Genomic DNA, 27,759 nt, shown 5'->3' with positions numbered 1-27,759 from the left:
TTCAAGGATTCCTTAAAAATCGCGATATTTGAACTTGACATGGAAAAAATAGGGACCCACACCCTTGCAGAACACAGACGCAATGCTTTTCGGTGATGAGAAGTGCCGTCACCGTGTCACTTCGGATTCCACGAAAGGGCCACTATAAACACTCGGAATTTGGGGGCGGGAGGAAAGTGATAGAGATGCGCCCACACGTAAAATGGCCGCCGCTGACCTGTTAAAAACTGCCAAAGGTGGTCTAGTGTTTGCCATTCAGTAAATACGTATTAGTGCCGAGCCCTCGGCTTGTGATTGGTCACGGGGAATCTTTAGGCTGTATCTGATTGGATGTACATGTGCCCCGGTGGCTTCTCTCGCTTGCCGGGACAGCGGTCTTTGCTTTAACGTTATGGCCGGCTCGTTAGGCATCGCGGCCGGGCTACTGGTGAATCTGGTGGCTTCCACATGTATCGTGTTCCTGAACAAGTGGCTGTACGTGCGCCATGGCTTTCCCAACTTGACTTTGACTTTGCTGCACTTCGTGTTCACATCTCTGGGACTGTGCGTGTGCCGCCAAGCGCATCTCTTCTGCCCGAAGAGCTTGGCGCCTCGACGGGTGCTGGGGCTGGCGCTCAGCTTCTGCGGCTTCGTGGTGTTCACCAACCTGTCCCTGCAAAGCAACAGCATCGGCACCTACCAGCTGGCGAAGGCCATGACCACGCCGGTCATCATCGTCATCCAAAGAGTCTGGTATCGGAAGACCTTTAGCACCCGGATCCAGCTCACCCTGGTGAGAGCGCGCCCGGGGTGGTCTCGGGCTCAGAGTGGGGACGCGGCAGGCCGGAGGTGGTGACAGCGGGGTGCTCTACAGCGTTTGGTGGCGAAGCCTGCTTGGAAGCACAGCCGTGTGCTGGGGATGCCCATAGGACGCCGGCCTGGCCTTGGAGGGGATGGGGGGGATATGTGGGAGGTCAACCAGTTATGGGCTTGGGTGCCTCAGACAAGGGGGGTACTCTGCCCAGGGGCGCTCTGTGGGAGCTCAGCAGGCGTCGAGCAGCCCAAAAGAGCTGGGATTGTAAAGAGATGAGCGAACGAGGTGCTGCTATGTTCAGTTTACCCTGTAGCACCGAAGCGTTATTCAGCAGGTGGTAGCGGGTAGCAGACACTAGTGGAAATTATCCTTGATGGGTTGATAACCCGGTGGAGCTCCGCCTTGAGCTGAACAATCTTTAGGACCGTGGCTTCGTGATGCTAATACGGGTTAGGGGGCAAAGGAGAAAACTCCTTCGTAGGTGCAAGGGGTGCCTCACGTGGGAGTCTGATGGTATCTCCAGGGGCACCTACCAGCTGACGAGGCCGGCGATACCTTTATTCAATTAATTATGTATATACATTTAGAGCACGTGCTTCCAATTAATCAAAATTTAGTTGAATAACTATCACCAACAGTATAGATGTATATATTTTAGTGTACTTTGAATTTACGCGAAACGCATCTATAATAATCCCTTTCTGTGTGCGTCAAGAGTATTTTCTATCATACAATGCGTGTTTATATGTTGAGGGAAACCATGCTTCTTGGGTAGCTCAGTAAAATTTCTAGTTAGAATGCTATTTACATTGGTCATACATTGTCCTTTCCACCCAGAGTGAGGTTACATGGAGGGAACACCTAATTGCATTGAAGTTTGCGCATTTTCCTTCTAACAGTGTATGTACTCGTTTTTTCAAAGTCAGTTTTATTGTTTCCGCCTGTTAGCCATACAATAATTAAAACGGATAAAATAAATACAGTGTAATTGTTCAAAAGAGAATACTAAACATAATCCATTAAAATAAAAAAGGTCATAAATATGCAACATTACATCCAAGTTTAGCAATCATATAATCATGGGGTCTGTGAAAGTGCAAAAGGGGAGTACTTTCGTAGTCTTAGCCCGTCCATCATTAAAACGAGTGTAGCATTACCACCGAGTGGACAGCAAAAGAAAGACACATAAACTGCACGGATTGCCCCATTAAGGAAGGTCCATGCAAAGTTTATAATTCAGTAGTGGTACGGAAAATATGGAGCCTCTTGGGTTAACAAGCTGGGCTAATTCCTAGCATGGAGGGCAGATTTCTGAGGTAGGGCCACACTACCCATAACAAAGACGCTACAGGGTTAACCACCTGTTGAGCATCAGACCTTGTGCACAGTGCCAATGCCGGCCTAACATCTCTAACTGCGTTAAGTTTAAAAAGAGGAATTAGCCAGCACCATCAGGGTGGTATCATGCTTATTAAAAAAACAGGAAGGGGCGGGTTACGTTATCTGTCCCACTAAAGCTAGTCACAGTGGTCCGCCGGGTGGCAAGCCTATGGGAGCACATTAGATAGACCCTAGTCGGCAAAATGCCCAGCCTGAACTTTACATATACATCTGTCCTTAACTCAAGTTATAACGCATCCAGGTAAATGGTGCACACATGACAATGGAGGCTTCTAACATAGTTGAACACAATAGACCCTGTCTTCAACTCCAGGCACTTCTACACCATCATATGCGCTCAGTACCACTCTTCACTTTATGTCTGCAGTGTTTTGCCTGACACTGCTGGGGGCAGCCCATAGGGATCCCGTCTGTAAGTCATTTAAAACATTCTGGTCATGAGCTGCCCACGTTCTCCCCCTGTACTCCTTTTTTATAGATAGCATCTTCTAGTGTTTCCAGGTAGACAGCAGCCTTTGGGTTTCTCATCAGCTTAACCAAATAAAGGATTGGTCTTAATGCTGCGGTTTCCGAAACTGGGGTAAACGTTAACTCCCTATAGAGTGCCACCAGAGAGGGTGCCCTGCCCCAACCTGAGCTGGGCTTTAAGAAGCTCCACAGCCAACACAATTAGTCGTGGGAGGGGCTGTTTGGGAGAGCGGAACATCGGTGGGCGTGAGAGAGACGACGCCCACCACCCACTCTAAAAATGGAACGACGACACTGTTGGAAAACCATACATATGCCAAAGTGCTTGTGCTTAGAGACTTTGAGAACTGAGGTCTGAGGAGATCCAAATTAAGCTCCCCTACTTTCACTTATGCTTTTTCACAGCTTTGTTACACCCTGTAGTGCTTCTGACACACTAATCACTTTCACGGTCTGACGGGCCAGGAGAGACATGCAAACCTTAAGGTTTAACTAACTTAAGAATTTCAAATATTTGTTTGGTTTGTATAGAAAGAATACATTTTGCATCAATACATAAGGAAGAATAGGTATGTAAAGTTTTGTTAAACAAACTCAGTTATTAATGGTAAAAAAAATATATATCTCTAGTAACGCCCCACCTATAACTACAACAGAGTGGGTATTGCCAGTTTGTGTGTGTGTGTGTGTTTCATTTATTTTCCATTCCCACCAACGGTTGTATGAGATACATCATGTAACAATGTGTTGGTCTTATGAATAAGTCACCACCCCCCCCCCCCAATTCTTGATATTACTATCCGACAACTCTGTATACGATCATCATATATACCATGTAATTTTTTCACCTGTCTTTTTTTCCCACTGTATGTTTTTTCATTGTGCTCGGTAACATGTTCTGAAATAAAAAAAAAAAAAGTAAAGTTATAATTATAACTTCAATTTATATTTTACGCATCACTTTCAAATTACTATGTTGCCAACCTCTGAAAAGTGTTTGTCACCTCACGCACCACACTACATTAACTATAACCCATGCCTTTTCTATGCACTCTTTATACACTTACATACTACATCCGCTATAGCATGAGATCATAGCATTTTTAGCACTTGTAACATCTCAAATGAAATTGTCTAAACACAGTGCATGGTAGTGTAGCGAGTTACCTTTAAAGTTGTCTGGTTAGCGAGCTAGTAAGTGTGCAACGAGATCCAGTACTTATAACGTTTATTTACAATTTATCCACCGCCTTCCAAATATTAACTTCCATATATAACTAAAACTGAAGTATTTTTAAAGTTAGTGCAGTTTAAACTTGGTTTGTATAGGGAAAATAAAATTTACTAACTATAAATTAGTTTTAACCTTTACTTTTTCATTCAATTTCAATGTTGTTTACATTTTTTAAATAAAAATGTGTTTCAGAGCATATAGTCCAGTGTCGCAAGTGGAGAGTTATGCAGTGCTGTACAGTACAGTGGAGGAGTAGAATGTAGTAGCATATTGTACAGTGTAGTAAAGTGTTCTATAGTGTAGTGCATGGTGTCTCTTATAGTGGAGTCAAGGATAGACTGGAGCAACGAGTGGGACAGTGGAATGTAGTGTCGAACAATAGAGTAGGGTGTTGTAGATTGTTTTAGAGTTTTTTTTAGACTGGAGTATTGTCAGGTAGAGTATAGCGGAGGCGTGTGTTGTGGATTACCATATCCTATAGTGGAGTGGCGTACAGTAGAGAGAAGTTGTCATATCGTGTAGTGCAGTGATGTTGGGTGGAGTTGCATACAATGGAGTAGTGTCGAACAGTGGAGCAGTGTAGAGCAAAGTATAGTACAGTGGCGTAGAGATGGGTAAAGTGTAAAAGAGTGGAGTATAGTGGAGAGCACTGCAATGGGGTTGTGTAGAGTGAAATAAAGTGTCAGACTATAATGGCATGGAGTGCAGTGGCCTACCATACAGTTGAGCAAAGTGTCATAAATTGTAGTACCATGTTGTACAGTACGTTGTAGTGGGCTGTTGTACAGTATTGGAAGGTAATGTAGACTTGAGTAGAGTCACATACAAGCTAGTTAATTTTTGTGGAGTGGTGTACAGTGAACTAGCTTAAAGAATAGAGTACAATGGCATTGAGTGGCGTACAGAGGAGTAGAGTGAAATACTGTGTCAGAGTAGAATGGAGTAAAGTGGGGTGCAGTGGCATACAGTGAGTTACTAACAGTGTTGTATAGTGGACTAGAGTATCGTACAGTGGAGTGCAGTGTTGTACAGTTGAGAAGGGGTATAGGCACAAGTAAAGTGTTGGAGAGTGGCATACAGTGGAGCCCAGTAGAGTGCAGTAGTGTGTGAAACAGCTGAGCTGCGCAAGGTGGATTGTTGTAGAGTGAGGAAACTCCTCGTAGAGTGGAGTGTTGTAACACTGTGTGGAGTAAAGTATAATAGAATGTATTGGTGTGTGCTTGAGTGGCATGGAGGGGTGCGTCCTAGCTTAGGTAGTAAACTGTTATAAATTAGAGTGGGGGGTTTTCTACAGTAGAGTGGAGTGCTGTGTCATATAGAAAAGTGTTCTATAGTGAAATAGAGTGTTGTACATTGGAGTGTACGGGTGTAGAGTGGAGTATATAGTTGGGCAGTGGAGTTTACAGGGACAGAATGGTGTAGAATGTTGTAGTTTGCCATAAAGTGTGGTAGGCGTTTATAGAGTGGAATTATATAGAGTTGAGGAGAGTGTCTTACAATGGAGCGATGTACAGCGGTGTTGCATACACCCTAGTAGCATAGAGTGGATTATCGTAAAGTGGAGTAACCTACAGTGGAATAAAATACAGAGGAATACTGTACATTGGACTGTAGAAGGGTGGAGTGGCATAGAGTGGACTAGCGTGGAGTAGTGTACACTATAGAGGTGAGTAGGGTACCATGGATTAGCGTAGAGTGGGGTGGCATACATTGAAGTTATATAGCGTAGAGCCGAGGAAACTGGGAGTGACGTTTTATACAGTATAGTGAAGTGCTGTGTTGGAGACTGTGGTAGAGTGAAGTAAAGTATTGTACAATAGTGTGCACACATAGTCAAGTGTAAATGTGGACAATGGCGTGTGCAGGATAGTGTGGAGTAGAGTGGCATAGAGAGTGTAGTAGAGTCTTGTAGAGTGGAGTTAAAGAGCATGGAGGAGAATACGCAGGAGTGCCGTGGAGTAGTGTAGACTGGAGTGGCATACAGTAGAGTGTAAAAGCATATAGTGTAGGGTACAGTGGAGTGCTGTACAGTGAAGTGGTTTAGACTGAAGTGGTGTATTTTGGGGTAGAGTGTAATAGCATATAGTGGAGTGGCGTACAGTGCAATACCATACAGTAGACAGGCAAAGATTGAAGTTGCATACAGTGTAATAGCGTAGAATGGAGTGCAGTGGAGTGGAATAGCATACACTAGATTAGTGTATAGCGGAGTGGCATACAGTGAAGTGCCACACAGACGTAGAGTGGAGTTGCAGACAGTGTAATAGCAGAGTGGAATTGCGTACAGTGTAATAGCGTTTAGTGGCTTAGAGCTGAGTGTTTTATGGTGTGTAATGGAATGGTGTAGCCTCTCGGGGCACTTATGATGATTTTATTGACACTTTTTTTTTTTTACTACTCTGGTGATTTGTGTTATTTTTTTTTTTTTTAATTCTTTAAAGTTGTGATTTCTTCAGTTTGCAAACAAGCACTTTTGCAATTGCTTTAAATAATCATGCAAATAAAGATTACTTACTTTTGTCAGCCTTCAGAGACCTCCCCACTGGCAAGACACTGGGTACTTATGGGCTATAAATTGAATTTTATAAGGCACACAAGGTAGTCCTAGCACCCAAAATGGCCTTGTTATATGAAATGGCATTAACCTAGTGTAGGTCACCCCCTGTCTTTTTCCACAAGGCTTCACTGGTATCAGTCTTGAAACTGGGATCCACCTCGATGGACCCACCTTGTATATGCCTTTTTAAATACTGATTACAAAATCCTCAGTAAAATATTGGCTAAGCAGATCAACTACATTATGTCAGTTTATGTTATGTTAATGTTGTTTTTATACCGTGCTAATGACCTGTGAGTTTGTCCAGGCGCTTCATAGCAGGTGTGTGAGGCCAGCCCTAGGGGGCTTACTTGAAAGCCAGGTCTTAAGCTTTTTGCAAAAGTCCAGAAGAGAGGAGAAATGTTTGGGTGATCAGTTTCCTGGTGTTTTCTGGTAGCCCCTTAAAGATTTTCTTTGGCATCCTTACGGAGTTGAAGCAGGCCAAGATCACTGTGGTGACTCTTGCAGTTATGTCCAGTTTGTCCAAGGTTTCTCGCCTGCAGGCAAGATGAAGGGGTGGGTCCATGGTCTTTCCTGTAGACCACTACTTGTACAAGTTCAGTTTGGAGCAATTGGATTCCGCCCAAATGGCCACCTAGGTCATGCATATGGTGAACCTGTTCCTGTTTTTGGGTATTTTTTTTTCTGTGAGGGGCTCTATCCGTTACATGTCATCAGCATAAGAGAGAATGTTTATGTTGTGGACTTGTAATAATGTCAGTCAGAGAAGTCATGTAGATGTTTAAGTGCTTTGAGCTGAGTGAAGAGCCTTGCATGACTATGCAGATTAGATCTTGTGCTTCAGAAGAAAAGGGGCATGTTGTGGTATGTATATTTGTAAAGCGCACTATCACCCTTGAGGGTATCCTAGTACAGAACAGCAGTGTGTCTCTAAGGCTGCCTCTGGTAGGTGGGTTAATTGAAAAGCCAGCGCTTCAACTTCTTGCAGAATTCAGGAGGGAAGGAGGCTCAACTCTTTAGGATCGATGTACGAGAATGTCTGTCATCCTGATCTGGTTCTGTATATGTATGGGATGTGTGCGAGTAGGAGTCATGCGGAGCGGAGTTGTCTGGGAGGTTGGTGAAAGGAGATATGAATGTTCAGGTAGAGGCCTGAGTTGTGTAGTGGTTTGAATGTGTATTTGAGGAGTTTGATTTGAGTGTGATATCCTCCCACTTTTAATAAACTCTGATAAAGGTGGATTCATCCTGTGATGGAATGCCTGCCAAAATCATTTAGAAACTGTACAAAATCATGGAGATAGTGCCACGGTCATGGTCACGTGGTGCCTTTCAAGAAGGTTTTAGGTACATTAGCCTGGCCCTACCTCTTAAAAGTATTAACTAAATTTAGATGCAGCACTCTGCAGATGATGCATCTCTTCTACAGACTTGATGGCTTGGGTTTGGCTAGGTCAGCCCATATTTGCCCCATTTGGAATGAGCAGGGGAGCTAGGCAGGAGTGCCCCCTCCCCACTTCTTTTTGCCTTATTTATGAAACCATTGGCTGTCCGATTGCAATGTGAGGGACAGCCTTAGATGATCCTGTTATCAGACAGAACCCATATGGTTTCTCTTCCGGCTGACTATGTCCTACTTTATCTCAAAGAATTTAGAACGGACCATTCCGGAATTGCCCGAACATCCAGCAAGTTCGGAGTGGCCTTTGGTCTCTGTGTTAATTAGACAAAGTCTTGTCTGTTCACATTATGCATGGGTGTCCCTTTATTACTGTACACCTAGGGAGTGACTGCATTACATTGGAGAATTACTCTTACTGCTACTTAGGCATTTGCATATACCACTCCAGGTGCTGTTTACTAGAGGGCAATCTTGTTAAAGCTGTGAACTCCCTCACAGCTCTGGTGGCTTTTTAGACATTTCCTCCCTCTACAATGGGGCACATGATGGTGATGCTACCTTGCCTACGGTATTACTTTGCTAATACCCCTGTTTTCTTCACCCAAAAGTTCTTCCTTGGATTGGACCTAACCAATCTTTTCCTCCCGGCTGTTAAGAGAGCACCAAATTTGGCAATATTATGAAGCAGCACAACTCCAGTGGCTTCCCTGCTGGCTAGCGGGCCTGCCATAGGAGGAAACGGGCACAGCTGGTCGCCCCATGACCCTGACTGATCAAAGTAAATAAAGTAATGCTCCTGGGCATCTGGCCTAAGTACCGTTGACCCTGTCTGATAAATGTAGTGCAGCTTTGTCTGTGTCACAGCTTGACCCTCACTAGACATGTGACTCTCCATAGCCCAAATACACATTAGTTTGACCTCATTAAACACCAACATCGCTTTGAGATGAAGAATATTGCCCATGGGGAGAGGACTGGCATTGTGATCCTGGGCGACTTATTTCAGAATGGACAGTTGCTAACCTCCCACTTGCTTAGAGAACAGTTTACATCATGGCCAATTCCTCACATAGGGCCGCCTTCTCCATATTCTTAAACAAAATTAGCCTGCAGGTGACACAGTCTGCCACACATTCATTTCTACAAACATTATACACAGTTTGAGCTGGGTGGAAATGCCTTAGTTGGTGGTACAAAGCCCTTCAGAGTCGTACACTTACTTTGCTGCAATGTTTGCAGGACACATGGGTGACAGTATTTGGGAGACCAATCCACAATAAGGTGACGGCCAGAGCACTTAAATACATGCACACTGTTGAGGAACTCTAGATTTAAATTAATACAGTTCTATGTCCTACATAGAGCTTATCTTTCTTTCACAAAGTAGACAGGATTTTCCCCACTGCCAATGCCTCCTGTCCACGATGCGCTGCTATGGCAGCAGAGTTTTACCATATGATAAAGGGTTGTCCATCTCTAGTGACGTTTTCTCTGATAAGCATACATTCGCTAAAAGTAATGGACTGCCCTCCCCAGACACCTGGAGACCTGTTCTCTGGACCTATCTAGGAGAACTAAGCGTAATAAGGTGGTAACTTGATTCCTAGACCGACTACTTCATGGTCAGCAACCTCTGTTCCACCCAGAGCCATGGCCTGTTGGCAAGCCACTTTAACATGGGTGCAAGCAGAAAGCAAAGCCCTGCGCACGGAGGAGACCAGGGGGCCATGGAAGCACCCTATTCGGAGGGGTTGGGGCACAATCTAGCTTGCAGAACAAAGGGTACCATTTTCCTTTTTGGCTGCCTTCATGTGTGGAGTAAAAAGGGAAGAAATACCCCTCGTAATTGTCACTAACTAAATTTACTTTAAACCGCGATGAAGGCAGTACATTATTAGATCTTCACAAATTCATTATGATCTTTTGCTAATCAAATAGAGGTATTTCTTTCTTATTTACTTATATTGATTGGTCTAACCACTTGTGATTCTAGGACTCGCACCCTTCCCTGTAGGGACCATTGTTTATTCTTTCATGTGAGGAGTGGCATGTCTGATGGCCACGGGACAGTGAGGTGATCCATCTAGTCCAGAAGCATTGGAGGGATGGCCATGGATGTTGGAAGATGCAGAGAGGTGAGATCCAGTGTGTTGGCTTTGTAATCTAAAACAAGCACTGGCAAAGCCAATAGGTTGGGCGTTGGTTTGACAGACTTCCGTCAATTCTTGTTTTGTTGTGTTTTTGCACAACTTTACTGTTCAAGAAACTGTCGGGCCCTCAGCAATCTAAAAAACAAAAAATGTCTGAAGGCAAAAATATTTTTGTTCTCCTTGTGAAAGAGCAAAATGTAATCACTCAGGCTGAATAAAATGTTAGGAAAATTAAAAGGTCTTGGCTAACACCAGACCAAAAAATACTCGACTTCAAATTAGGCAGCTTCAGGTGCTTTTCACAAGGTACGTACACTGAGCAGAGTGGAATTTCTGTTGATGCTGTGGCATTGCCATGTCACCTCTCTTCTCTACCACATTTCCCACCCAGGAGAGAAGAGTTGATATGCAGTACTCTCTCTCCCTAAGCATCTTTTCAACTATTTTTCTATTCCTCCAGTATCTGTTTGCTTATTTCAGGTTTCTCCACATCAGGCTATGAACATTCAGATACTTTTGTCTGCATAATGTCTGTAGCCGTGTGTTGCATGCCTCTGGGCAATATGTACTATGTCCTTCTAACCAGTATTGAACACAGTATTCACGTAACATAAAAACTCCGTCTGCTTAATTGCTTCCTTGTGTCATCCTGTTGTAAAGCTTCCCCAAAGTTTGTCCTTACACTAGAGTTGGGTGCTGTAAACTGCCTTTTATTATCTCCATATTTCCTAAATGGTATCTTCTTTTTTTAATTGTTTTTGAGTATTGGCACTATAGTATATCTTTATTTTGTTTCTAAAGAGGTGTACATTCATTGCCTATCCCTCTGCAACATCCTGTTGAAAACATTTATATAGGACAGCACTGAGGACATATCTCTGTGGCACCTTCTGATCCTCTGTGAATCACAAAACATCAACGGATTAGGATTAATCCCCATCCTTTTATTATCTGCCTCATTTATGGTCCAGTACCCTTCCAGTGGTCTTAAAACATTTTAAAGAACCACACAAACAAGGCCTTTTGCACCACCTTTGTAACTGCACTTGGTTTAGTACAAAAACGCCACAAACTTGAAGCCCAATGTACGAAATATTGGTCTCTTTGTGAGAAGAAGAAACAGTCTGTTCATAAAATTAAGATTCTGAGGGGGTCATAATCCGAACTACCTCAAGAATGGTAAAACACTGTTTGCTCATTTGCAAATATGCAGCTGCCCACATCTTATCTTTGTGCACAACTTCGGATTATTCCTTTTTACAAAAATGTACAGTTCGTAATTTTATGAATGTTTGTAGAGTCCTTCTGGCCTTTTCTGGATGTTCTTTGTTAGCTTAGTAATACTAGCAATGTAAAGGGAATTGATATGTACAGTAGGATCCATGATATGTTTTGCTGAGTGTTTAAATATGTTTTGGAAACAGATGGGAAGCACATTTCCTGCTTACATTGTTGGTGTAGTTGCAAACTTCTAAAGTTTGCACTGCTGCAGAAGACTTATAGCAGCCGCACATGAAACGGCAGTACATGCCAACAGAAAGATGTCAATCAGCTGGGCTGCTCCAGCATGGTAAGCACTGTATAGATTTTAACACATTGCATCAGCAAGTAAATGGCTGACGAGAAAACATTGAGAACAAAACTGGAGAACGAAGAGAAACATTGGACCACAAAAGTCAAAATGGACTGAATCCAAACCTAACTGAAGATGCGATAAAGTTCTGTTGTTTTCTAGTATTCTGTTTCTTCTATTCTGCCAAGTCTCATGTTTCAAAGGTCCCCAACATGGGTCTCCTCATGGATTATCTGGAAGATTGGTGAAGGGTGAGGAGGAGTAGAATTTTAAGTGTTAGATAATGTTAGGAGAGTGTATGAGGGCAGTGCAATGGGTACTGTCAGGTGGGCATGAACTGTTGCTTTGGGTATTCTGGTTAGCATTTTCCCAAAATTAAGCATATTGGAAACAATTGCATCTTTTTCCGTAGTAGCTAACAAAGGGTGCACAGCATTTGCATTGGTTTTTAACTAGTGGGAGTGAGATTTTGCAAGTTACCACCAATTCCTCCTGTGCATCATGGTAAATACATTTCAAAACAGTATTTGGACTTGCAGCTCCTAGGTGTTTGCTCTCCAGCATAAGAGCAGCCAGCATTGTGCATCGATGTATGCGTTTCATGCTTGCTGTCATTTTTCAGACGAGACCACATACCAGCTTTTTTCTTGGCATGTGTGAGGAAATTGGATTTTTCTGTGTGTCACCCTCCCGTTGTGCTTCGCTATGACTACTAGGCACTGTTGTAATGGCTCTGAAATGCCCCGAGTCTTGCTAATCAGGACTCCGTGCATGTGCATTGACCCTTAAAAAGGCTGATTGCCTTATACCCAGATGCATAACTTAACTTACTTGTAGGTTCCTAGTATATGGAACTAGGGGTACCTAAAGCCTATATAGTTTAACTAGTGGACTGCAGCACTAGTTGTGCCATCATGAATAAAACGTGGCTGCCACTGCAGACTTGTAAAGCAGTTTTAAACTGCCAACTTGACTTTATCATTTATCTCAATGGCAAAGCCCAAGCTCCCTTTTTTAATATGTGTAAGTCACCCCTAAAGCACGCCTATTTAGTCCTAAGGTAAGATGCAGCATTAAAAAGAAGAACATGCGATTAATATGTTCTGGCAGTAAAATCCCGCAATCGTCACTTTTTCCTTAGAGAGAGAGGTTGGTAGCCTTGTTGGCCGGTACAGAGATACACTCTGACAGCTCAACTGTGCTAGCTTCTGAATGGGACTACCAAAGTTGGTACTTCAAGGTGTCAAATATCTCATAATGTTAAGCTTGACTTGATGCTCAAGTCAAAATGACTGTAGTTTGTTGCCACTCTGTTGTCCAGCTCTCCAGTGGCCGTTTTCTCAGGCTGGCCACGAGACTGCATTCTGACATGTGAACGACTCACAGTAAAGGTAACAAAAGAGGCATACCACTGGAGGTGGCATTTCCTCCTCCTGGCAGGAAACGACAGGTTGGCGGCCCAAAAGACTAGCTTCAAAGATGAAGCCGCCTTTGAAGGGAAAATGTTGTACACATACAGTAAAGGCTGCTCATTGCTTACGCAGAGAAGCTGGTAGTGGGGACAGAGAGGGAAAACAGTTGCCAAACCTATTTTCCCGTGGTCAGCTAGCCCAGAGGTAGCCTCACTCCTAGGCTGGGCTACTGGGCTCCCCACACCAGAGAGGGTTCTTGACATCTTGGATGTGGGCAGAATAGAGCACTCTGCGACAGCTAGATGCCACACTTCACAGGAAGTTGTCATCACGTGGAAGGAAACCTAGTAGCCCATTGGCTAGTGACCCCAACCTACACTGAGGGCACTTCCTAGGCATAAAAGAGGCACCCAGAACTCATACCTCACTTGACTGGAGAAGAGGACTGCCCTGCTGACTCTGGAACTGGAAAAGAGAAGGCTGCACTGAAGTTGGACTGCACCTGCTGCTCCTTGGCCTGTGCCTGCTGTGTCCTGCTGATGAAGTCCTCTCCCAAATCCAGTTAGAAGCAGAGGCTGACTTCCTTTTTGCAGCACAGGGCCAGAAAAGCTGAAGAAGCCTACTAGGGCAAGTTGGTAGTCCAGATCACTTGGTCATTGCTCCTCGTTGCCGTGCATCCTAAGAAAACTGAAGCTCAAAATTTACACTCAAGTCTGCTGGACCTGGGAGGGTCGTTGGAGTGCAGTTTGGTCACCTGCAAGGAGAGTTACTGCCAAAAGAAGGAAACCACTGATTCTGCTGTGCCGTTGACCAAGGAGTAACTGAAAGAAGACCCCTGTCACCTGCACAGCATCTTTAGCATCCTGTATCCCTTGCATCAGGACCACTCCATAGCCGTCAATGACAAGGAGCCAGTGACACTGGAACTGGACGGAAGACTGCTTTTCTTGGCAAGGTACCTGTTTTTTCAGATTTTGTTGGTCAATGGTCCCATTGACTGGTCCCTGCTGGAGTTGGTCTGCCAAAGTAACTCTTAAGTAATCGCATTAAATCTTGACCAAGTTTTTCTTGAAAACGTTTCTAGGTGTCAGATTAATAGAAACTGCTAATGCTTGTTCACAGTTAAATGAAAAGTCACTGATTTATTGTTTCTTGTAAACTCTACATCTACGGAAACCTTGGTGGATCTTTTTCCGTTTTGGTATCCATAAAGTTATAAACGTTTACTCTATTTGTATAAATTGTGTCGGGTTTCTTGAATGGTGAGTTTCTTTTTTCTTCAGTTGGTGCTTTTTAAAATGTTTTACAGTTATTCAGTTGTGTAAGCCTGATTGCTCAGAGCCACAGCTAGCCAGAGTTGAACTTCGGTTTAGCAAACTAAAGTGGCCTGGTTCTTAGGATGTTGGTAGTTTGTTAAACTGTGAGGTCTCACAACCACACCATAGACTTCATTTCCTCACTGGATGCTTAACCAGTTGCTTTCAACTTTCTTTGGTAAAGTACTGCACTGAGCTCCGTTGCACCTGATTGCTCCTTAGCCAACAACAGCTTCCATCTAGGAGGAGCTTGTAACAGTTTTCAATAGGTGGGAACACACAACATTTATACATATAAAAATCAAAGCAGCATGGCTCCCTGATATTTCCCGTATTATAAGGAACATTGGCCATTTGAGCACAGTGTATTTTCCATTCCGTGTTTCAGTTTTCCAAATCTGGTTTTACTTTATTAGCATCTGTTATTTTCTGTTTTTATGTTGTGTCTTTTTAGTTCGAAGCCTCCCAGACAGCACAGCTGTCTGGTTACGAAAATACTTCTTGTGGGCAATCTGAAATCTTCCCTGGGAATGCATTCTGCTCATTCACTTGCTTACCATGAACTCTGTGGTTTGTAACTCACATTTTCTGGCTTTCTATGTGCTGGCTTTATTTGTTTTAGACGGTCCAGCATGTCTTCCTCCTTCTTGTGGCACAAAACCTGTTCACATCGTTACTTGTATTCTTCCACGAGTCCCTGCTTTCTGTTAACAGGTGTTTAAATTTTGTTCCTATCTTGTCACATTTGCTGTGCTTTCAAATGTCAGGCCATCTTTTGAAGGAGCTTGATGTTTACTTTTCTTCTGACTTCAATGCAGGATGATTTATGTGATAATCTTGTCGGTTACCCGGAAAGAAAAAGTTATTTTTTGCCTAGCACACAACAAAATACAAATGTCTCTATATGAACTGTGCAAATATTTAAGACCATATCAGAACTAGCAAAGCACAAATGCAGCACATTTTACTGTAATTTGAAATTGTGGTGGAAACAAATATTTTAATACAATCAAAACAAATCAGTACGCGACACTCCACCACTCTCTGCTTCACTCTATGCCACGTTGTGACATTCCATGCCACTTTACTCCGTTCTGTGACACTTCACGAGACTCCATACCACTTTACTCCACTCTTCAACACTACAGACTATGGGGCCTCTGCTCCACTCCACAACACTCCACTCTACGACACTTTAATCTATGACACTCTAGGACACACTGACTCCACCCTCTGACACTCTAGTCAACTCTGCTCCCCTCCCAGCTTTCATTCTCCTCCCCTCAGCTTCCCTCCCTGCCCCTCCGCTTTGCGCTCCTCCGCTCCACTCTAGTCTATATTCTGACGCTCTCCACTCTTATCTATAGTCCAGTGGTTCCCAACCTTTTGACACCTGTGGACCCCCACTTCATCATTACCAGAATCAGGGGACACTCCACTGAGTCATTACTGGAAGCCGGGGACCCAGGCCTATACATTGTTGATGATTTTGAACCATAAAACAATACACAAAACATACAGAAACAAGCATTCAATAAAAACACACACAAATGATAACACATTTTATTTAATTTGCAAACAAATAAAATTAAAAACATTTAAATTTAATAGGAAGGTTGGAGCTTTTCTAAATTCAATTGAAGCCACACATAGGGTTCATAGTATATTCTCTTTGATGCACCTGCACTGCTCCAAACCAATGTTCGGATACTAGTTACATTTTTAGCCTCCAATTTCAAATTCCTTGACATTTACATTACGTTTAAATTTTCAGTTGTACATTTAGCCACTGCATTTTTGTTAATAGTAGCTAATTTTCTAAGCAGTCACAGAATCCCTGAGGAGGCTTCACTGACCCCCAGGGGTCCCCGGACCACACTCTGGGAACCACTGCTATACCCTACTAATGCTCCACTGTATCCTACCGATGCTCCGCTCTAGTCTATAGTGTACTGACGCTCCGCTCTAGTCTATAGTGTACTGACGCTCCGCTCTAGTCTATAGTGTACTGACGCTCCGCTCTAGTCTATAGTGTACTGACGCTCCGCTCTAGTCTATAGTGTACTGACGCTCCGCTCTAGTCTATAGTGTACTATATCCTGCTTTACTATATCCTGCTGACGCTCTGCTCTTGTCTATGGTGTACTGACGCTCTGCTCTTGTCTATGGTGTACTGACGCTCTGCTCTTGTCTATGGTGTACTGACGCTCTGCTCTTGTCTATGGTGTACTGACGCTCTGCTCTTGTCTATGGTGTACTGACGCTCTGCTCTTGTCTATGGTGTACTGACGCTCTGCTCTTGTCTATGGTGTACTGACGCTCTGCTCTTGTCTATGGTGTACTGACGCTCTGCTCTTGTCTATGGTGTACTGACGCTCTGCTCTTGTCTATGGTGTACTGACGCTCTGCTCTTGTCTATGGTGTACTGACGCTCTGCTCTTGTCTATGGTGTACTGACGCTCTGCTCTTGTCTATGGTGTACTGACGCTCTGCTCTTGTCTATGGTGTACTGACGCTCTGCTCTTGTCTATGGTGTACTGACGCTCTGCTCTTGTCTATGGTGTACTGACGCTCTGCTCTTGTCTATGGTGTACTGACGCTCTGCTCTTGTCTATGGTGTACTGACGCTCCGCTCTTGTCTATGGTGTACTGACGCTCCGCTCTTGTCTATGGTGTACTGACGCTCCGCTCCACTCTGGTCTACTGACGCTCCGCTCCACTCTGGTCTTCTGGCGCTCCGCTCTTGACACTCCACTAACTCATTTAACTTTTAGCCATGCTGAACAGCAACCACGCTGTTGTCCAAGATGGCTAATACACATTGGCAAAGCCAATAGCCCTTGCAGAGACGAGACCTATTGACTTTGTTAATGCTTGTTATTCACAACAAATATCTTAATTTAAAACTCTCTAGTGTCGTCATTTTGTGAGTCTTTGCTGTTTCCATGCATGGGGAAATTGAGGCTGAATCACATGTTGTCCGAGTAAACAGCAGGGCAGCATTACTTAACAGTGAGATTTAATCAAAGGATTCTTTGTAAGACTCGAGCCCGTGTTTCCTCGGGGGCGCTCTAGCCTTAGCCTTTGAATAAACTTGCTTTTATTGGCTGTCTGTGTATAAATGTTTCCCGGTACTGGTGGTGGTGTTCAACTCATTTTGTAGGCCTATACGTTGCGCAGTAGCTGCCGAATTCATGCTTTTTATGGCAATTTATGCGGGGCGTTGCTCGCTGTGCACCAGAAGAGGGCAGCTAAAAAGGCATTATTCACCCAGTTACACTGAGTCCTTTCTTGTAGCACCAGAGGGTTTGGTTTGTACATGAAGAGTTTTGTTTTTTTAAATAATATTTATTCATTTGACCTTTAACAGCTCTTTCATTCTCCAGGTTTACTGGCCACGCCCTTTTATACAATCCCAGCTCACTGCTTCTGCTGGTAGCTGCAGTCTCTTTGATTTGTAAATTTCTAGAAGTCGTTTCCTCCCTTGATCCAATCTGGCAACTGGAATATCATATGCAAGGAGTTTTGAAGTCGGGGATTCTTCGGTAATCCAAGCTAAAAGTTCTAGTTGGTTGGGAGTATTAGCGTGTTTTACAGTTTTACACGTAGTTTAAAAAAATATAGCTGCCACTTCCAGCCTGCTTTCTGTTTCTTATTTGCAATGTGATAAAGAACGGACTGGAGCAGTAATCCACGACCAATCCCTCTTGTCCGTACTGTTTACGATCTTCAAGGTGGAAAGAAAGCAAGCAGGATTTGTTTGAAGTGGAGCACAATAAAAGAAACGATTTGCTTATGTCCTCTTGGAAGCGATTAGTGAAATCCAAAGCGCACACATTATGCAATTCTGGAAAATTTGCAAAAATAAAACCTCTTGAGTTCTGAGGGTGGAGCAGCTTGCCCAAGAACATGATATCTGTTTGTCCCATTCTTGTATTTGGCCTAAAGACCACCTCAGTTTTCAACAGCTTTAAAAGATCGCAATAAAAACGCCTAGGGGCTTTTGGCCAGTCCTCTTTATCAACATGTCTTCGTAAGTGTCATTCACATTTTTCGCTCCTGTCCTCCAAAGCATATATCATGAAGCAATGCCGTTGCTCACTGTGAGTAATAGCATTTTCCTGCTCACGTATGCACAGCTGCCTGAAAAGGAGTGATTTTCGTTGCCAGCATGGTGTGCCTGGGTTACTGGGACAATCCTTAATTTTTTTGTAACATATTACATGTTTGCCCCCCAAAAAATCAAGCATAGCGAACTTCCCAATAGCATGCCTGTTGCCTTTGCCAGTTATATATTTTGGTATCAAGGGGCAGATCCACTGGACAGCGCACATTATCTCTGCTGTTTACAGAAGATAGAGAAAAAGGCATGAAAATGGTAAATCTCACCACGTTACTGTGCCTCTCAACTGCCACCCTCACCCCCGCAAAAGAGCATTTCCATTGCTCTGCATCAAAGTAATCCTAGCAGAGTAATGCTTTTTTATTTAAAAAAAAAAAACGAAGACTGAGTATATAACAGCACGTTAGCAGTCTGCACCTCAGTAAAGCCTCACTTTGCTGTCACTCGCCTTACTCCATCTCCTCACTCTGGTCTTTTCCACTCTTCCCCACTCCTTTTGGGATCCTGATCCAAGGCTTAACCATGTTCTTCACAATACAGGGTGATCAGCCTTCCCAGATTTAACTGGACGTTCTCCACCCAGTGCAGGCCCTAATCTGGCCACCGGTCACCTGGCATTTCATTTCTCACAATACCTTAGTTTTTAACTCCAGCAAGGGAACTTTTCAACTTACAGAAAAGGAAGACCTACCTGCTCTTCAGAGGAAAGCAAGGGAGCGTCTTTCTCTTGCCACTGCTTTGAACCAGAGAGACAGAGAGAAGGAGATTTCTTAATGGGGACTTCCAAGCCATACTAGTAAAAGCTGCTGGCGCTACAGAAGATAAGTGTCATTTACAGTAGAATACGCACACACTTTGTTGTAACAACTGATGTACCAACCCAGCCTCGAATGATGCAGCCACACCAGGTGTTTCTTCCAGCCCCTCAAACTCTGTACACCAGTGGTTCCCAACCTTTTGACTTCTGTGGACCCCCATTTTATCATTACAGGAACCTGGGGACCCCCCCACTGAATCATTATTGGAATCTGGTGAAACCCTCCCACTGAGTCATTTTTCGAAGCCGGGGACCCAAGTCTAAACATTGTTGTTGATTTGAAATGCAAAACAATACACAAAAAATACAGAAACAAGCATTCAAACAAATACACAAATGATAACACGTTTTATTTAATTTGCAAACAAATACAATAAAAAAAAAAAAAAACTTTTAATGGGAAGCTTGGAGCTTTTCTAAATTCAAGCCACACCTCGCCCATACTATATTATGTATGATGCACCTGCACTGCTCCAATAAATGAATTTGAGGATGCAAAGTTATTTTTTAGCCTCTAATTTTAATTTCCTTGACAGTTAAAGTACATTTTAAAAATGTCCATTGTACATTTAGCCACTTTAATTGTCTACACTTCATTAAAATGTTACTATTAGTTAGTTTTCTAAGCAGTCACGGACCCCCTAAGGAGGCCCCCGGGGTCCCCGGACCACAAGTTGGGAACCAGTGCTCTACACAAATCCCGGCAAGTGTGTATCTGAGCTGATCGAGTGCCTCAAAGAAAGGAAGCTTGCACTATTTCTTTATTTATCTAATGGTAGATTGCTGTGCTGCTTTCTGAGCTGTACTGTACTGTTCATGCGTTTTTTTTAGTTTTTTTTTATAGCTTGGTAAAATGTAAACGCCTTGCTTTTTTATGTTTACCTTCTCGGGTGTTTTATACTGTTGAGTCTGCCTTCTGTTTTGTTTCTGACCTTTTGTTGCCTGATTAGGGACTGTTAATGCATGAAACTGAGGAGACCGCATTTGAACCTCGTTCTCAATGCCATTGTGTCTTCTTGTACTACCATGATGCCGTTTATGCCATGTTTCTTGATTTCACTTTGTTACATATCCAGAGGCTACCAACATACAATGAGCCCACTTCCCCCACTCTGGTGCTGCTAGCAGTTGTATGGATTTACAACAGAATATCCTCTTACTCCTGAAGAAGAAATTCAGTGCCACCAGCCTTGCATGACTCGAAACTCCCAACCGGGCTAATTTAGCATGAAAGCTTGGCCCTTGTAATGCAGATACAAGACCATGAAGCGTAGCTCCTGTTTGACCTCATTTTTGCTGTTCGGTTTGTGTTGATTTTAGTTATCTCTTGGCTCACTTACAGCATTACTGTATTTGACTTAGCTGTTCATACTCCTGCATTTGGTACAAAGGTTTTGTCAGTCAACCTCTTCAGTCTAGAGCAGAGGTCTTCAAACTTTTTGATGCCGGGACCCCATCTTAAAAAAATTTAGGTGTAAGGACCCCCTCCTGATAAAAATTTCTAGAACCTGGTACTCCTCATCATCAACAATCATAAACATCCCCATTTCGCACAGCAAATCATTTTTACTGCGAGGAAATAATATTAAACAGTGTTTAGCAAATCAAAGATCAGTGAGTGTGGGGGCATGGTCAAGGGTGTGGCTAAAAACAAAGGTCCTCATTTATTAGGAATTGACATGGGGCAGAGATGCAAGTCTTCTTGCTACACTTCCACACTCTCAATACAAAAGGGCAGGAATGGACCGTATTTATGAAATACAGTACATTTCTGTCCTTTCCCCCTGCGCTGGCGCACAATTGCTGCCTAGTGCCAACATAGGCAGGATTGTATTTGTGCAGGAAGGGGCACCTTCCTGCACAAAAACAATCCAGAAAGGCATTGTACCTCTTACTACATGTGTGGCAGATAGCAGCACACATGGAAAGAAAAAAACAAGGAGAAATTAAAACATTTCTCCTCATTGTGCCTGCTCTGGGGAGGCGTAAGGTTTTGGCACTGCCCCAGTTCACGTGATTTTGTAAATCTGGGGCAGTGTCAAAATCCATCTGTGTTGCATAGGAACACCCACCACTACGCCTGTGGAACGCCTCCTTGATGCAAAGTAAGGTAATGCAGCAGCTTGCACTGCCTTGCCTTACTCCATATCTACAAGGCCATTCAATCCTCTCAGGGTGGCTTTGAGTCAGCTCATAGGTACGATTGAGAGGCTTGTGATGCTGGAGCATCAGAAAAAGTGATGCTCCAGCAGCGCAAGCCTCTCATAAATAAACCCAAAATATTCTCTACATTTTTTAAAGTCTTTCACCGCCAGGTAGCTACATATAAAATAATAGCCAGCTGAAATGAAAAATAAATAAAATAAAGTTGTTACTCATTGGGAAATGCACTGCAGTGCATTATGAAACCTCTATTAGTTAATGCACTGCAGAGGTCTCTGTTTAACCGGAAAGCAACAGAACTAAATCTTTGTTAGTACAGTTGAGAATAGTGACTTGTGTATTTTTAGTGCCGTGAGGTCACAGCCTGTGACAGAAAGCACTGTGAATATATAAAAAGGCATTATTTTATACTTGCATTGCACACAGTATAATATAGGCCACTACAAAAAGGTTTATTATAAAACGGTGCTTCCAAAATGTGGATTTAAGTAATATCAGAGCATATGCAATACCTTTTTTTTAAAATAGCTGTCCCTTCAACACCTCCAGGTGAAGTGAGCGCTGTGTAAATACAATTACAATTAAAAGCATGCACTTCACAGCTCAGTTGTTAACTCTTCGCACTACCCCTAAAAAAAAAATTAATGTTTGTCCTCACAAAGCTTTGATCATTTAAAGCTGCTCCCATGCACCCTTTACATTTGCAGATCAGCTCGTAGAGCACATTTGCTTTTCATTCAGGAAGCAGAAGCCCTGGGCTGAAAGTCTCCTTAGCTGTCTGTGTGGCTTTCACAGCACAGGAGACTCAAATTAAAGTTCAGCTGAGGCATTTTAAGGATCAGCTGTGGGAATGTGCGACCCCCTTTCCAGGTCTCCACGGCCCCCCTGGGGGTCCCGACCCCCAGATTGAAGACCTCTGGTCTAGAGCAATTCACAATAATTTGTTTCTCCAGATAAATTAATATCACGTTACTCAAATCCTAAGATGTCTTTATTTGAAAGGAGGATGCATCATTACCTCCTAATCGATCCTACAATTGCTGTGTAGATCTGATTGGCTGATCAACTTATTCTTCATCGGTAGATTATCTGAATAACAGTGTTGTTTATTAGCCCCACTAGTGCCATCTTCTCCAGTCAAGGTATAGATGACTATCTAATTTGTGTAGAGTATCATTCACATATTATGTTCTGTGCTGAGACAACCTATGTGATCTGTACAACCAATAATTACCCACGTCTGTAATCTTGATTCTATAAGAAGTAGGCACTCACACAAGTTCCTTTCTGGGAAAAGAAGTTGCATCAGAGCATTCAGAGCTTAGGCATAGTGAAGATATAACGGACATACCCTGACACCCTACTCTACACCGAAAGCTTACCTCTACTTAAAGACTGGGTATTTGCCATCCATTTAAATACAGAAGTGGCTGCAAGTATGGTGGTGTGACTCCATTTCTGCTGGCCATCAAATTATTCACAAAGCTGTCTCCTTGTTAGAAAAGATAGTTCTCCTTGCCTTTGTGGCAACAGATGTAGAAGAATATGTAGCCAGATGTGGCAGTTCGGGTGAACACAAGTTTTCTGGACTAAAGCCCAGCAATTGACTTCAATAATTACACATCTCTAACGTTTCTTAGAAAGTCCTGTTTGTTTATTTTATTATGTGCCTTAACACTTCAAGGAAAAACCGTGTCATCTGGGTTGCAGTGGACACTGCCAAAGTTGAGTGACTTAATAGTGTTGTCTGCAATACTCATAGCCATTCCTTTAGTGAACATGTTATAAAGACCATGTGGCCTGCTAGACTCCATCACCACTTACAGGATCACTCAGTTCACAACATGGTTTTGCAAGGATTTATGACCAGCATTGGGTACATACAACCACATTACTCATCACTCTTTCATCCACCAACTGTCAGGCAGGCAAAGTGGTTAATCCATGTAATTGAACATTGTTCTATATTTTTCACCATTTGTCATCATAAGGAGTGATTCTTGAATTTACCAGTCTCTGAATGTGAATTCAGTGCTCCATATACTTCTAAGGCATTTTCTTTCTGCAATAATTTGGGAAAATATCCTTGAATGGTAAGAAACTAAGTATTAACCGAACCCTGACAAAAGTCGACCTGCAACCTGGCACACTGCAGCATAAAATACAAGCAGACAAGAAAATATAAAATGCGCCAGCACACACAGTAGTTGATAGAGTATGGCTGGCTTTGAGATGTTAAACACGCTGCAAATACAAACCTCGTTATGTGTGGCCATACACTATAGTCGGGTTCATGCGTTTAGTCGCCAAAAAACTGCTCTTACTTAAATAGATCGTCATGCATGTGTTTTTTCACAACTCCCATCTTAAACTGACCAGAAAAGACCTGTCTCCCACAGCCTTCCCCTGTAATAAAACAGGATTGCTCATCTGAGTGTGAGTTTCGCCATGTTCTTAAAGCCAGGTTTCCCCGAAAGCAGGTTGAACATCTCATAGGTTGAAAGAGTTAAAGTTCAGTAGAAGACTTGGGTTTCTCATTGTGGCATAAACACACCTTGGCACATCAGGGCCTTTTGTGCTCAACATAACACACCCAAGCCTTTGTCCCTATGAACTTTGTGCACTGCAGTTGAATGGGGGGTGGTTGTTGACTCGTTTTGCACAATTTACTGGTTAAGGATGGCCCTGCCTTGCTGACCTGTTCAGGTGGGTTTGACCCGCACACACCTTCAGCTCGGTTGTGTCTCTGATCGTTATAACGCTTCCACTGTGCTGCAGAGCATATGCACACTGAGAAGACGTTGCAGATAGCTCATTGGAATGGAGTGCTAGTGAACTACAACTTCCAGCGTGCACTGCCTCCCCACAGGTCAAACCTGCCCCCTGCCCCCAATTAGTATTACCATGGGCCAGGTATCATCGATATTGACCTTATATTTACAAACAACATAGGATAAATCTGTGCTTTAGCATTCTAGCGGCCCCTTCATGTGTCCTAGGACTGGAGTCCAATAAATGATTTTTCCTGGCTGGGTTCAGCGAAGGTTCTGCTGAGGAACAGCTCTTAATTTTTGTTTGTTCTCATAGGAAATGTTTGCATGGGTTCCCCAAGTCCACCTGAACTACCCCTTATTCTTTCTACTCAACCCCTTTTGCTGTGCTCTCAGCATGGCCCATTTAAGTCTGCCTATTGGTCCTACCACCTATTCACGACGACCCGCCTATATTAAAATTGGTTGGGCCGTTCCTTAGAGTATGCTTGGAAGGGTTGTTTTTTATGTTACATCGGTTTTTGGCTGTCCCTGCAAGTAATTGCTGACACAGATTCACACTTTGTTGCATGACAGGGACCCAATTATTCTCGTTGTTAGCTAAGGTGGGAGGTTATACTAGTTTGTGTGAGTTCAACCACCTTTACCCCAAAACAATGATTAATGGCACTGCTTTTGAGGTCTGGGCTCGCCCCTCACGCCGCACAGCTATTCCAGTCTGTGCCCGTGCCTTCCACCCCATCCTTGCTGCTGCCGCAAGTTTGAGGTTCTCCACCACCCGCAGGCACCCGCCTGCGCCTCATCCCTGGTGTCTAGTGGGGTCCGTAAGTAATGTGAGTGTTTTTGTTACTGTTCGTATACTTTTGTTTTTATTGCCATTTCTGTGCTTTTTGCAAAATTTTCTGTGCTTTTTAGCCTTCTCTCCGCCGTGCTGCTTTGCGCTCCCCTTTCCGCCCGTTTTCAGCGCTTCTGAGCCATTCGTTCCCACTGCTGCATCCCTGCAGCCCCGCCTCCCTGGCGGCCCTATTCGCCCTCACCTCCCGCCTCCCCTTCTTAATAGCGGCTGCTGCGTGGTGCTCGGAGTGACCCCTGACCTGCTTTTGGGGTCTGGCTCGCCCCTCAAGCCACGCAGCTCCTCTGTGCCTCTGCCTTCCACCCCACCCTCGCTGCTGCCGTGAGTTGGAGGCCCTCCACCACCCGCAGTCACTCATCTGCGTCTCATCCCTGGTGTCTAGTGGGGTCCGTAAGTAATGTGAGTCTGTTTTGTTACCGTTACCATTCGTATCCTTTTGTTTTTATTGCCATTTCTGTGCTTATTGCAAAACTTGCTGTGCTTTTTAGCCTTCTCTCTGCCGTGCTGCTTTGCGCTCCCCTTCCTGCCCGTTTTCGGCTCTTTGAGCAGTTCGTTCCAGACGCTGCGTCCCCGCCCCCCTTGCGCCCTCATTTGCTCTCACCTCCCGCCTCCCAGCTGCTCCTCCCTCCCACCTCCCCTTTTTAATGGTGGGCGCTGCGCGGGCACGCCAGAGGCAAGCCCGTCTGCACCTGGACCGTGCCCAGCGCCAGTCCCCCTGCCCCACCCCCCCACATCGCCAGACGCTGCTACACGGCCTACGAACTCCACGCCCTCAACCCTGGCTGCTCCACCGCCTGCGTCCTAGCCACCCCGAAGCACACCCATGGACCCTTCTCCTGTCAGATGTGCAGCTTCACCTGCACCCAAGCCACCAAGCACCACAGCAGCTCCACCCACAACCACCTCAGCTGCATCCTCCTCAACACCCACTCCGTCCACAAGCACGCCGTCGAGCTCTGGGACCTTCTAGCCTAAGCTTCCCCAGACATCGCTTTCCTCACCGAAACCTGGATGAACCCCTCCTCGGAACCCGACATTGCCATAGCCATCCCGGAAGGCTATAAGATTACCCGTAGAGACCGCACCAACAAACCAGGAGGAGGAATCGCCATAGTCCGAAGGAGCAACATCAGAATCTCAACCAACACCAACAACAGCATCGATGCCGCTGAACACTTACACTTCCAGATTCATGTCAACACCAAAACCACTCTTAGAGGAACCCTAGTCTACAGACCCCCACACCCCCGACTACAGTTCTGCGACACAATCGCAGACACAATCAGCACCCACGCCCTTGCCTCCACGGACTACATACTCCTTGGCGACCTAGAGAACGCCAACGACAGCAACTCTTCAGCCTTGACCGACAACCTCGGCCTCAAACAACTCGTCACGACGCCCACCCGCTCAGCCGGCCACACGCTCGACCCCATCTTCTCCGCCAGCAGCCACATCACCTTCACCCATACCACCGAACTCCACTGAACCGACCCCCACTGTGTCCACTTCACCTTCCAGAAACCCACCGCTCACCACCACCCGCAACAGATCCCGAGCTGCAGCTGGAACAAGATCTCAGAAGACCAGCTGATCTCCACCATCGTCCATGCCCCACCACCCAGCACCAGCGACCCCCAACACTGCTGCCCTCAACCACAAACAGTGGTTAGATGACTGCACCAACACCCTTGCCCCTCTTAGGAAACCACCCAACAACCGCACAGCACGAAAGCACTCTGGTTCACCGCCGAACTTCAGGCCTCCAAGAGGGAGTGCCAGAAAATCGAGAAGGTATGGCGCCACGAACAAACAGAAAGCAACCACGCTGCCCTCAAGAAAGCCATCCGCAAGCATCACCATCTCATCCGGACTGCCAAAAGATCATTCTACAAAGACCAAATCAACAACAACGCACACGAAAGCAAAGAGCTCTTCAGCATCATCAAAGAACTTGGTAACCCAAGTCCTGCTCCATCCAACCCCCCCACCCCCGCAAGACCTCTGCAACTCCCTCGCTGCCTTTTCTTTTTCACCGCAAGATCACGGACATCCACGGCAGCTTCACTTCCTTGATTTTCCCCCACCACCACCGCGTCCACCTCTAGCCCCAACGCACCCTGCCGCACAAACCGCCTGAACACCTAGACCCAAACCAACGACGAGGACACCACCAAGACCATGAGCACCATCTACTCCGGATCACCCGCTGACCCCTGCCCTCACCATGTCTTCAACAAAGCCAGCCAAATCATCGCCCCCCCCAACTCCGTGCCATCATCAACAGCTCCTCCGAGACCGCCACCTTCCCGGAGAGCTAGAAACACGCCGAAGTCAACGCCCTGCTAAAAAAATCTAAGGCAGACCTCGAAGACCTCAAGAACTACCGGCCCATCTCCCTTCTTCCCTTCCCAGCGAAGGTCATCGAGAAGATAGTCAACAGCCAACTGACCCGCTTCTCTGAGGACACTGGCATGCTAGACATCTCCCAATCTGGCTTCTGCAAGAACCACAACACCGAGACTGCTCTCATAGCCGCAACCGATGACATCAGGATCATGCTTGACAAAGGAGAATCTGCGGCCCTCATCCTCCTTGACTTTTCGGCAGCTTTTGACACCGTCTGTCACCACACCGTCCGCACACGCCTCCATGACGCCGGGATTAAGGCCCTGGACTGGATCACATCCTTCCTCTCCGGTAGAACTCCGAGAGTCCACCTCTCT

General features: G+C 44.7%; 1 protein-coding gene across 2 annotated transcripts in view; it reads left to right on the top strand.

The window, feature by feature from the left end:
- The first annotated feature begins 280 nt into the window (after positions 1 to 280).
- The window catches only part of SLC35E3 (solute carrier family 35 member E3), a 70,892-nt gene continuing 43,413 nt past the window's right edge, over positions 281 to 27,759 (top strand). The window contains exon 1 of one of the 2 annotated variants that reach the window (XM_069229183.1): positions 281 to 772. In XM_069229183.1, coding sequence (XP_069085284.1) covers positions 392 to 772 — 381 coding nt within the window. In that variant the 5' untranslated portion in view covers positions 281 to 391. The remainder of the gene's footprint in view (positions 773 to 27,759) is intronic. The other variant, XM_069229182.1, reaches the window with a different exon arrangement.

Source organism: Pleurodeles waltl, chromosome 4_1 (genome assembly GCF_031143425.1).
Source record: "Pleurodeles waltl isolate 20211129_DDA chromosome 4_1, aPleWal1.hap1.20221129, whole genome shotgun sequence".
NCBI classification, from domain to species: Eukaryota; Metazoa; Chordata; class Amphibia; order Caudata; family Salamandridae; genus Pleurodeles; species Pleurodeles waltl.
The sequence above is the reverse complement of the archived record's forward strand: the minus strand, read 5'-3'. Positions and strand labels throughout refer to the sequence as shown.